Here is an 11,859-nt window from a genome sequence, read left to right as displayed (position 1 = left end):
CAGATGGTTTCTTACCTTGTCACTTAAACAGCTCACAGGGACACAGCTCCTGGTTAATCCACAGGAGTTCCAACAGTGAATGAAAGGTGCTCAGGCTCCTCCATTTTTAAAGATAGTCCTGCAGGTTCGCTGATGGCTGGACCTCGTCCACCATCAAAGGAACCAATAATTGTATCTCCCGGGATGAGATTAATCACAGCAAGAAACAATACAAGTTTATCTCTGCTGATTGATGGATCCAACTGTCTGTTTGTTTATATTCATCAGTCTGTTAATCAATCACTGGGAAGTCCTTCAATCACTAACAGACAAAGAATTAACACATTTCATCATGTTAGAGGTTCTAACTGAAGGTATATGTTCAATACAGCGGTGAGGTTTCATCACTCCACTCTTGAAATACCAGAATTAAATACAATCTGATGAAGGTGTATGACACTACAGTCATTCTACTGAAGGTATTTGAAACTGTGATGAAGGTCTCCTATAAAAAGCTTTTTTCAAAATCCTTAAGACAGTGTGTCCTCCTCCTCCAAGTGGTGTTAAGTTCAAGAATTGATGACTGATTTGATGGAAATCAAGACTTTTCTGTCATAGGTCATGACCCGTCAAAAATGTATGCATGTCTATTGTCTATTAGTCTTAGTTTAACTAAACTAACTGTTTTTCTAACAGGACAATGATTTAACCACTGACTTGATCTAGATTTGATGCTAAAACAGGGCAGGCTACATTATGTACAACTACATGACAAAAATATTGACTTTACTTGTGGGTTCAACAAAATCCAACACATACTGAGGCCACTAAATATATATATATGTATACTGTATATATGGCTGCAATGTAATTATATCAGTTAGTAGAAGGCCGCAGACAGACTATATATATAAATATATATATGTAAATACTGTGTATATACATATATATGTATTTATTTGTATATAGGCCTTCTATACTAACTGATATAATTACATTTCAGCCATAGAAAAAAAATTAATTAAATAGATTCTTCTCCCACATTTTAATTTCAAGAGATCTGGCTCTACATAGAAGTATTGACCGTAGAATTCCAAAATCAAGCACCATCTGAAGTATAGCGCTCAATCAATAACTGAGATCTATGTATGCTATTGTTCAAAACTGACATATTATTGAACCTATTAGCATCTTGTTTATTTTGTGTTTTAACTCAATATTTATAGATAAAATTACTCATCTTGTTCCTTGGACACATTTCCAAATTAAGATGTGAGGTTATTGCAGACTCAAAGGCAACTTCTTCTGGGGAAATCTCTGATGTGGCCCAGTTAAAACTTTGATTTACTAAACAACTCATTACTACTCATTGTTACTAAGTTGATAGTGCTAAGTGAGTGTTCCGGAGATTCAAACATGGTTTTATTTCCCCTCACGCTTAAAGATGCGCAAACAGCAACACAGATATTTTTTGGTTTCATTTCCACATCAGTATATATTTCAAGTTCACCTATCACTTCTTTAAATGCTGAATTGCTCATTTTTAAAATTTCTATTTTACACATAAAATCAGCTTGTTTCATATCTTGTTTCACTTCCAGCCTTAAGTGACTTTGGCAACTCTTAAACAGTGTTAAAGTGCCACCATCTGGCCGACACGACTGGATGAGCGCAAAGAGGGGCAGTGCTTACAAAATACACCCATGCCAGTAAGATGTTAACGAAACGTTGTCCAAAAAAAGGTTTCTCTGACATGTCTAACATAGGAAGAAGGAAGTGCCGAACATCTCAGCCTGTTGAATATTCATGAATCTCAAGAGTAGTGAGAGTACACATAGTAAGTACACATAATGAAGAACTCTGCTGTGTAGGATTAAGGCATTCCCCATCAAGCAATGGTGAAGAAAATCACCACAGACTGAGCACATGTCGACATTTAGTAGAAAAAAGAAAAACTGTATTTATTAATGATACATCTGTTCGGGCGTAAAAACTTTTAGGTTGGGTGCTCAAGTTCTGTTAACATAAGAAACAGAAATCACACACACGTTCACACATGACAGCAGAGCGTGTCACCCCTGGCTGTAAATAACTACGCAGAAAACAAAAAACACAAACATCACACACCCTTAAGTATCACATGCATGGTTAACCAAGCTTTTTGTTTTGTTTTTTTACCAAGAATATGAGTCAGTCACTATTCTATAAAACGTAGCTTTCAGAGAAGCAGGCTGCTTAGAGCTTTGTTCAAAGATGTTACATCTAGTTATTCATTGTTGCTATAATCTAAATTCTCCGAAGCTTATACTGTATGCCAGGGCCGTTTCTGTCTTTTTGGGGCTCCTATGCAAGATGCTGTTTCGGGGCCCCTATTTTGTCAAACAACGATGGATAGATTCCTAACCCTTAAAGAAAGAAAGAAACGATCTCCCACAGTGTGCTAGCACAAAAAAATGTAGCAGACAGCAAAAGAAAAACAGACTCTGAAAGAATAAAGCAAAAATACACATTTTATCCCAGATAAATGTTTATGGTTAACTTTGAAAGCGTTCTTAATGAAATATAAACTTCAAGAAAAGTGTGACATTCAAGCCCATTCCAGACGAAGAAGTTCAAGCATTTAGCAGTTAAAAGACGGAAGGTGTGAAGAATCACACCCCATTTTATATTTGGCATTAGAATGTGATCTGCAAGGTGTGAATGCATGCAGGCTGCATTGCGATCAGAATGCATCTTGCTCACATCGTGTTCAGACCTCACCCAGGAGTGAATGCATCTGTAGAGTGTCACCATACTAAAAAAGCTAACAGGACACCTTATTCAACCTCTTTTTGTGATCTCATGTATGCCAGAAAAAAAAGCCAAGCCCTCCTCCTTCTTCAAGTTGACTTTCCACCGGTCTTGCTACCGGCCCTGACCGACAGCCTTGTCGACCAGGCGGGAGAAATGGCCAACATTGCTGCACCGCCAGTGTGGTAGTTCCCCTGCCCATTCTCCTGAGCAGCTCTTTGGAGCTGGCATGTAGGCCTTCATCAATACCTGTTCCACCCTTCTGCCCTGTCTGAGGGGTTATCTGTCAGGAGTGTCGCTGACAGTCTGTCCTGCCTACCAGTCGCCTCCCTGAATGACTTCTCCTGTCTGCCCCTCCATCAGCCCATTCGCCCTAACCCTCGCATACTGATCAGAAAATGCTGTTAGCACTGAAACACGGTATAGAACAACGTATGTTTGAAGGGAGTATCGTGGCTTTATGTATCACTTTTCTAACTTGGGTTTGACAATGATGGTGTGAGTCATAGTGTATTCTGTGTACTGTCATTTTATTCTTGTAAATGATTGCATTCTTCTCAAAAGTTACAAAAGGAAGGCTTTCTGTGAAATGCTATTTGTGATGACCAATCGATATCTATGCAAGTCATCATTCAGAGGACAAGCAGCAACATAAATTAGCAGTATTCAGTACCCTAAATATACAGTTGCCATGGTTAACATTATAATGTTTAGCAAGGTTGAAACAAAAAAGCGGCACTCAGAAGAGGAAGGTTAAAATAGAGCAGGAAGAGAGAACTACTGAACTAACTAAATTAGACTAGGTTATTTATCGTTGCTATAATCGTATTTCTCCGAAGCTCTTTCTGTATGCCAGGGCCGTTTCTGTCTTTTGGGGCTCCTAAGCAAGATGCTGTTTCGGGGCCCCTATTTTATCAAACAACGATGGATAGATTCCTAACTCTTTTAGGTGCTCCACAAAGATGCAACAACCTATTACATTTAAGAGGAAAACAGGATAGAGGCGTGAAAACCTCAAACATCTTAAGTTGACCCACCCTAGCAAGTTGTACTGATAGGATATGATAATACAAGGTAAACAATGGGGGTACTTTATACGTCAATAAAGCTCCCCCTCCACCCCACATCAGGAAAAAAAAAAAATTACCTTTATCCTGTGAGTGTTTTACTTCAGCTAGTTTCTTCTTTTTTCTCTTTTTTGAACCAGATATGTTCGTTCTGATGCCACGTGCTAAACAAATATATTCAATTGTCCAGCAAATGAAAGTTAGAAAGAAAGAAAGAAAGTTAGAAAGAAAGAAAGATAGAAAGAAAGAAAGAAAAAAGAAAGAAAGAAACAATCTCCTACAGTGTGTTAGCATAAAAAATGTAGCAGACAGCAAAAGAAAACAGACTCTGAAAGTACAAAACGAAAATACACATTTTATCCCAAATAAATGTTTATTGTTAACTTTGAAAGGTTTCGTAATGAAATATAAACTTCAAGAAAAGTGTGACATTCAAGCCCATTCTAGACCAAGAAGTTCAAGCATTTAGCATTTAAAGGACTCATGTTTTTGGAAGGTGTTAAGAATCACACCCCATTTTATATTTAGCATTAGAATGTGATCTGCAAGGTGTGAATGCACGCAGGCTGCATTGCGATCAGAATGCATTTTGCTCACATCGTGTTCAAACCTCACCCAGGAGTGAATGCATCTGTGCAGTGTCATCAGACTAAACAAACAAAACAAACAAACAAAAAAGCTAACAGGACACCTTATTCAACCTCTTTTTGTGATCTCATGTATGCCAGAAAAAAGTTTCAGACAAGCCCTCCTCCTTCTTCAAGTTGACTTTCCACCAGCCCTGACCGACAGCCTTGTCGACCAGGCAGGAGAAACGGCCAACATTGCTGCTCCGCCAGTGTGGTAGTTCCCCTGCCCATTCTCCTGAGCAGCTCTTTGTTGCCGGCATGTAGGCCTTCATCAACACCTGTTCCAACCATCTGCCCTGTCTGAGGGGTTATAAAGTTAATAAAGTCCAATCTAGGGGGAGCAGCATGGGACAAGAGAGACTGAGTGGACTGGCAGTACTCTCCATAGAGAGCTGCAGAGCCGGGAATCTGGATTTAAGCAGTGTTGTGAATGACTGTGCTGAGCAGAAAGCCCGTAGGGTGAACCTCTAATTGGTGAGAAGCCTACAGGTTTCTCTTTGTTATGGAATACGAACAGGGATTTAAACCTGCTGTGATAACATTTGGGCACCGTGTCAGTGAATTGTAAATTTTATAAACACTGTGTTTTTCTCAATGGCTACTTGTTTTGTGCTTATCGACGTACTGTGTATCTTTGCGTTGACTCGTTAGTGCAGGCTGGCAATAGCTGTTTTGGATATTTGATCGTTGATTGGTGGTTTGAGTCCATGCCTCTCTATTAGGGCTGTAACAATACACCAAACTCACGATTCGGATTATATCACGATTTTTGACCCATGATTCGATACAAACCTCGATTTAAAAAAATAAAAAATAAACATTTTATTTATGTAACACTTCAATAACTTCTGTATGATACTTGTCTGATAGTATCAGAGGCGCAGTATTGGCAGACTGAACCAGTGTGAATGGATGAGCCGGCTGGGCATGTTCATCCTACATTCTGATAACTGCACAGGTGTCAGACCCTCACTCAACTAAATAAAAAGAAATGTCTCACAAAGTAACGTTTCTGAACTAAACTTAGGTAACGTAGTAACTGTAACTGTCTTTGGCAACGAGGAATGAAATAATGCAGCTGTACGTGGAGAAGCTCCTGTCCTCCTGCCTGTCCCACCGACTCTTCCTCATATTTCTGCTCGAAAAACAGCACCTGTCATCGGCAAAAAACTTTAACTCACAGAGTGTTTGTGATGAAAAAAATCTCTGCAACGGTCGAGACTTAAGGGAACTTTCCCCTGGTAAACAGCCTCTGTCCTCGCGAGTGTCAGAGTCAGACAGCAGCCCGTTTACTGATGGTGAAATCGCCCCAAATTATGCCAAACCACATTTTCCAAACTAACAGTTTATATAAGTAGATATTTTATATAAGTAGTATCAGGAGACCGTGGTTTGTGTGGTGTGATTTTGAGGACACTACAATGGGTAATAGTGAAGTTATTGAATATTTTTTTAGTATCTCTTTTCTCCTCTCCTTTTGTTGTTAGCGAAAAACAACATTGACCTTGAAGTTGAAAAAGGAGCCTCATATAAGAAACAATGCTAAACTAAAAAGCCGGAAAAGTCACGTGAGATATCGCTTGGATAGTAGTTGCTGGAAGACAGTAGCAGTCCACCTTAACTCTCCTTCAGGTTACATCGCCTTCTGAGATCGATACTTCTCGGCTGCTAAGACAACTTGGAGGACCCTGGTGATACTACGAGCAAAGTTCATATTTTGTCGAGCCTTCTTAGTGTTTTAAAAATATTGATTTTGTTGCTATTGTAAAAGTGCCCCTTGCACTGAGAAGATGAGCTTGACCCGAAAACAAAAATACGGTAAATCTTAAAAAAGCCCCTTTCATCGTAATTATGCTTTTACACGAAGGTTTGACTCATATACAGTCACAAAAAAAGCCTAGGTTGCATTTTAGCAAGAGTTTCACTTTAAGTTTGAGTCAAAACACTCCTCTACTTTCTGTTCCTCATTCTGTTCACTGCTCACTGCATGTGTTTAAGATCAAGTCCTTCATTTTTAAGATGAAAGTCAGCTCTTTATAATCAGAGTCACTATTTCCTTTTAAATACAATATTCTGGAGAGTGGAGTCATTCCAACAAAATATATCACAGTTCTGACACTTTCTGACATCACTGTAAGATCACTTTTACTTTCAAATACTGCATGCTCTTTGTGGTGATCTAATCCAATCGTTTGATTGTTTGTTTTTATTCATATCCCAAAACTCAACTTTAGAATTTCACAAAAAGGATATATTACTCCATGCAAAAAAGATGAAATACATCTCTAACTCTCACATCACACACTTAAATAAGAGACCACTTCCTGCTTTCTACACCATTAACTGTACTGCTGCTGCCTCTGCTACATCTGCTTTTACCTCACCCACATAAAGAAAAAAAAGACAGATTTCTAACCTGCGTTTTTCCACTTCTCTGTTGGGATCATATGTCAACTTAATTGCAGAACGGCGCTCCGCACACGGTCCTCAAGGAGGTTCTTTCAGTAGAAACGGACGGCTCTGATCAGCCAGACTGCATCAGGTAAGCTCCCAATACTTATACTTGATCATGCCAATTAATAAACAGCTGGATTTGGGATTAATGCAGCTTTACACCTTTATTTATCATCACTGTTGGTCGTAAATATAAGTATATTTCTTCAACGTGTGTAATACTTTTATTGCAATCATCACAAGAATGTATTTTTTACTTTTGGTGAGAACATTTGAATGGATGGTGAGTGTGTGATGTTCTGTTTCAGACCTGTATATCCCTGTTGAGGGCATTAACAATGCCATTATATGCTCTATAATATAAATGAATGGCTCTTGCATTCAAAGATTAGTGTGCTTGGAGAAGATCTATTTTTACATATTTTTGCTTCTTATTTACTTAAATTTAATTTAAACATCCCACAGTGTGTAACATCAACAAAACCTCAGGGGGATATGGACAAAGAGGGGAAGATGATGATTTTCCTTCTGCTCATGGCAGGTAACATAATTACACACTTCAATATCATTCCTACATGCACTCCACTTAAAGGTGCACTGTGTAGTTGTTGGGGAATAAATCTTGATCAAAGAGAAAAATCTGCATGTATTGATTTAAAAAAAACATTTTTTTATTGATGAACAAACAAAGGACAATACACTTTCATTCAGTTACTTTGTTTAAATTTGCAGGAACATAGCTACCTTTATAGCCTCAAACATCATTCTGGGGACCTAATCAAATTCTGAGGACAGCTTGTGCATTCACTTATGGAAATAAATCAAATTACTGTTTTAATGAACTATATTTCAGTGTTTATTCCCTGATGAAAAATGTAAATGTTCCTTTTCTTAGTTTGAATTACATAGTGCCCCTTTAAACAAAACCATCAAACACAACTTCCTAGAGGTACAAACTTTCTCACTTCCATAATTCTCTTTCAGCCATCAGCAGCCCTGTGTTTGGTGAAGAGTGGAAGGCCAGTGTTGTGAAAAACCTTGATGCCCTGGTTGGGTCCTGTGTTGTGGTACCCTGTTCGTACACCCTTCCTAAAGAACAAAGGAACTTGGGGCGCACAGGGATCTGGTTTCGTTCAAGTCAACAAAATGAGCGCATCTATTCTGAGGATGAAGACGACGTTTTGGACAGCTTTAGGGGCCGCACAAAGTTGTTGGGACATTTGAATCAGAACAACTGCACCTTAGAAATCACTGACATCAAAGATCACGACACTGGGTCTTTCTGCCTCTCGATTGAAATATCTTCCACATCTAAGAACTTCACCTTTGCTGACGATTGTGTCGAGTTTAAAATACTCGGTATGTCACCAGCTTTCCAAAATTTCATAAATCAATGCCAGTTCTATGCCACAATGATTGCCTCTGACTAAATCTCTACCTTTTTTTCTTCTATTATAGCTGATCCTCCAGAACCCATCCTGACTAACCCAAAGACAGCCATTGAAGATCATCCGCACTCTATCTTCTGCTCTGTCACCCACACCTGCACCTCCCATCCACCTACACTCACATGGAGTATGGGCAAGAAAGATGACATCTCGGAGGTCCACAAAGAAATTAAACCTGGCACGTGGGAGGTGCTGTCCATCCTGACGTTCACTCCTAGAGAGCAGGACGACCACAGTGAGCTCACCTGCACAGCAACCTTCCATGGAGAGGAGAGGAAGTCGTCCTCGAAAAAAGTGATGCTTTATGTAAAACGTGAGATCTTTTAACTCTGTTGTTGAATTTTCAGAATGTCCTTTATTTGGAAACGTATATGTTGGTTATATTTGTGCAATATAAGGTAAAACAATGCCTTTCATTCTGTCTGTTAGGTACAGAGAACTATAACCACATCATCATACCCACAGTAGTGGGCCTTGGCACTGCTGTGGTCTTTGGATTCTTCTGCATTTTCATGGTGAAAAAATACAAGTGAGTAATGCAGGACTCTGATTTCAAGTGATAGACAGAGCACACCAGAGAGGTGATAAATGTTCTATGAGTGAAAAAATCATACATACTTGCACATTTCACAACTATGTGCTCCAACATGACATTTTCTTTTTGCTTAAGGAGACGCATCACGGAACTCCAAAGTCGGGATGGCAGGTAAAAATGTTGTAAAGCAAATTAATCTCATAGTGTTTCACTCATTTCCACATGATTTCAGTAATTTTCCTGCATTTTCATGATGTGTTTTGCGTTAACATTTAGCATGTGGAACCGGCTGTCTAGGCTGTCTCGCAGGTGAGAAGTGTTTTTAAAAATATTTTTCCTGTCTCATCCACAAGACTTCGACAGAATACTGTTGTCTTGCACCTTTTCATTTTATTGATGTATAATTTAATCTGTGAAATTTTCAGGATTCGCTCTGGTGGCCCTGGACCATCTCGATCTGACCACAGGCAAGAATGCATTTCACGGGCCGCTCTACATGCTAAACATGACTTTAGCAAACTATTCCTTCGACAGTTGTATATCTAGACCGCCTACTCTGATCTAACACCACTGTGCGGGACCTTTTTTGGTTGTGTTTGATAAGATCTTCACTTTATTTATATGCCACATAAGATTTGCATAGTTTCTGTTCCTCTTTGTTTCCGTGCAGATGGTCTGTGTGGGGGACATCATCAGTAATCGGTTGTTTTTGCAGGTCAAACTTGGTTTTGACATTTTCATTAAACTTAACCTTTGAGAATGCACTTTTTTTAATAGTGAAACTAGCACATCTAGCATGTTTATAATTTATCTTGCATTATCTGTGTGGAGGCCTACAGGGGACACGTATATGGGTGATTTGTAAGTGTGTTACTAGTATGAAAGTTAAATGTTTGTGTTTACCCAACTGTATAGTGACACAAATTTCAATCGACAGGCCCAATAATGTGAATTCAAAATCCTGTGCTGGGCAGAAAGTCTCTAAACCTCGTTTCCCGTCGCCCAAAAGGTACTCGGCTCACTCCACTTGAGCCAGTCAACTTAATTGAATATAGATATAGTTTATGTTAGTACAGCAGTGTCTAGTTTCATTCTTTATCTCTCTCTTCTTGTTGTTGCTTTTGCTGTGAATGGGACTCAGCCAGCCAAAATCCTGCAATTACAAAGAGGTATTATTGAATCGGTCGTGATTTATTCATGTTTATATATACAAACAGTAAAGCGACACTGTCAGCATCTATGTCCATAATCTCTCACAGGACCTTGATGACGGTGACGACTACATAAACACTGCGGACCTCAACATCTATGGAAACCTCTGAGACAAAGTCTTCCAAAAAGAGCTGGGATCACAGCAAACAGAACTGTCGACACTCATAATGACGTATCATATGTATTCAGCGCTTTCTGTCTGTCTCTAATTTCATCATATTGTTTCGGAAAAATTAAATGTGTTTTGAATAAAACTTATCAACGGTTTTTATGAAATGTATTTCTGGATGTCTACAATTGTTAAGATTTCTGCACAGCAGTATTAGTATGTGTGTGTGTGTGTGTGTGTGTTGTTTTGCCATTGTTTAACCTGGAACATCCAAAATGCCATACTGAGATTGAATTAAATAAGTTGATACCAAAAACAAAAAATGGTTGTAGGTTTTCATTCAAAGGGTCACGGAGTCTTCCGACTGCCACCTCACTTATTACAACAAGTGATATTATCCTGTTTATTTGCGAGCTGTTGCCAAGCTAAGCGTCTGCTAGCTCAGACATAAGAGTGGAATCAATCTCCTCATTTCACTCTTGGCAAAAAGGCAAATAAGTTTACTAGCCAAAATGTTAAGCGATTTCTTTAACAAATTTATGCCAATGTATAAACTCATATACAGTATTTGATATTTCACATTCATTCGCAAAAGTGACTTAACACGGATGTGGGACTCACAGTATAGTCCACAGAAAGAGAGCTACTGTGGCTCCATGATGAATGGAAAAATTGTAGTAATGGAAAGCAAAATACATGATGAGAGAATCATCATTTGGTTTTTCATACCAAATCAGGTCTGCAAGCAGGATCTGCAGCCATCTTGTGATTGGTAAATTGTGCTCTCCACCCACATCTCAGGGGGAGGTTTCTTAAAATCAAGTGTGGGTGTTAGGGGACTTTTGATAAAGGTTGTAAAATCTCTTCATGAGCGTTCAGCTCCGAAGGTAAGTCATTCTAATATTTCACGAGAACAGGTTATAAGCAAGCCTTTTCTTTTCCCCACATTTCACACGTAGATTATTATTTGTTTGTATGCTGAAAAGAAGTTAATTTAAAATTAATTTATCGAAAAAAGACTAATGTGATATTAAAGCTTCTTCAAAGTTGTTTCTGGGAAATAGCAACACAGACATTGTTTATTTTATGAGAAGTCTGAGACAGTTCAGACATCATTTAAGTAGGAAACAGCTCCTGCACGCTTCTAAATTCTAATTCAATTTGTTCTAATTCCTGTTGAGAAATAATCCAACATATGGAGAAAACAGGCAGAAATGTAATTATTTAGGCTGAGCTGGTTTTACTGTGATAACAAGGAATTTGCACGTATATCATGTACTGTTGTTCTGCAACTCTGACATTGCTGTATATTCTTCTGCTCCAGTTTTGATCATTTAGTCAAAAACGTGTTTTTCTTCTTGTTCCTCCAGTTGATTGTTTGAGCTTCACTGTGTAGAAAGATGTACAGAGTTTGACATTAAAACGCTGTCTTCACATTCACTGTTAAAAGTGGAAATTGTTCTGTGATTTATTTATTAAGAAATTTAAGAGATTTTTAGAGGTGGGTCTACAGCATGACTTGTAACTTCACAATACATTTTGAAAGTCAGTTACGGTCCTTTATTTATTGCAAGTCCATGTGGAAGCCTCCAGTGAACAAACACTGTGAATGATCTATTCAGTAGTAGAGCACATC

At 38.6% G+C, this 11,859-nt stretch overlaps 2 protein-coding genes across 5 annotated transcripts in view; both read left to right on the top strand.

The window, feature by feature from the left end:
* Nucleotides 1-6,789: 6,789 nt before the first annotated feature.
* The window catches only part of LOC115567107 (myeloid cell surface antigen CD33-like), a 23,101-nt gene continuing 18,031 nt past the window's right edge, over nt 6,790-11,859 (top strand). The window contains exons 1-12 of one of the 4 annotated variants that reach the window (XR_003981136.1): nt 6,790-7,007; nt 7,385-7,460; nt 7,904-8,278; nt 8,378-8,680; nt 8,797-8,896; nt 9,038-9,073; nt 9,179-9,211; nt 9,328-9,368; nt 9,730-9,763; nt 9,840-9,911; nt 10,044-10,071; nt 10,162-10,295. Coding sequence is in view for 1 of the 4 variants with exons in the window: in XM_030393360.1 (XP_030249220.1) it covers nt 7,415-7,460; nt 7,904-8,278; nt 8,378-8,680; nt 8,797-8,896; nt 9,038-9,073; nt 9,179-9,211; nt 9,328-9,368; nt 9,730-9,763; nt 9,840-9,911; nt 10,044-10,071; nt 10,162-10,224 (1,131 nt within the window). In the remaining 3 variants the exon portion in view is untranslated. Of the gene's footprint in view, nt 7,008-7,369; nt 7,461-7,903; nt 8,279-8,377; nt 8,681-8,796; nt 8,897-9,037; nt 9,074-9,178; nt 9,212-9,327; nt 9,370-9,729; nt 9,764-9,839; nt 9,912-10,043; nt 10,072-10,161; nt 10,547-11,859 lie in introns of those variants that run through there. The other 3 variants (XM_030393360.1, XR_003981137.1, XR_003981138.1) reach the window with 3 other exon arrangements.
* LOC115567086 (uncharacterized) overlaps nt 11,066-11,859 on the top strand; it is a 28,921-nt gene continuing 28,127 nt past the window's right edge. The window contains exon 1 of the mRNA XM_030393322.1: nt 11,066-11,110. Within this exon, the coding sequence (XP_030249182.1) occupies nt 11,091-11,110 (20 nt within the window). The 5' untranslated portion in view covers nt 11,066-11,090. The remainder of the gene's footprint in view (nt 11,111-11,859) is intronic.

Source organism: Sparus aurata, chromosome 17 (assembly GCF_900880675.1).
Source record: "Sparus aurata chromosome 17, fSpaAur1.1, whole genome shotgun sequence".
Taxonomy (NCBI): domain Eukaryota; kingdom Metazoa; phylum Chordata; class Actinopteri; order Spariformes; family Sparidae; genus Sparus; species Sparus aurata.
Note: the sequence above shows the minus strand (reverse complement) of the source record. Positions and strands in the feature narration are given on the sequence as shown.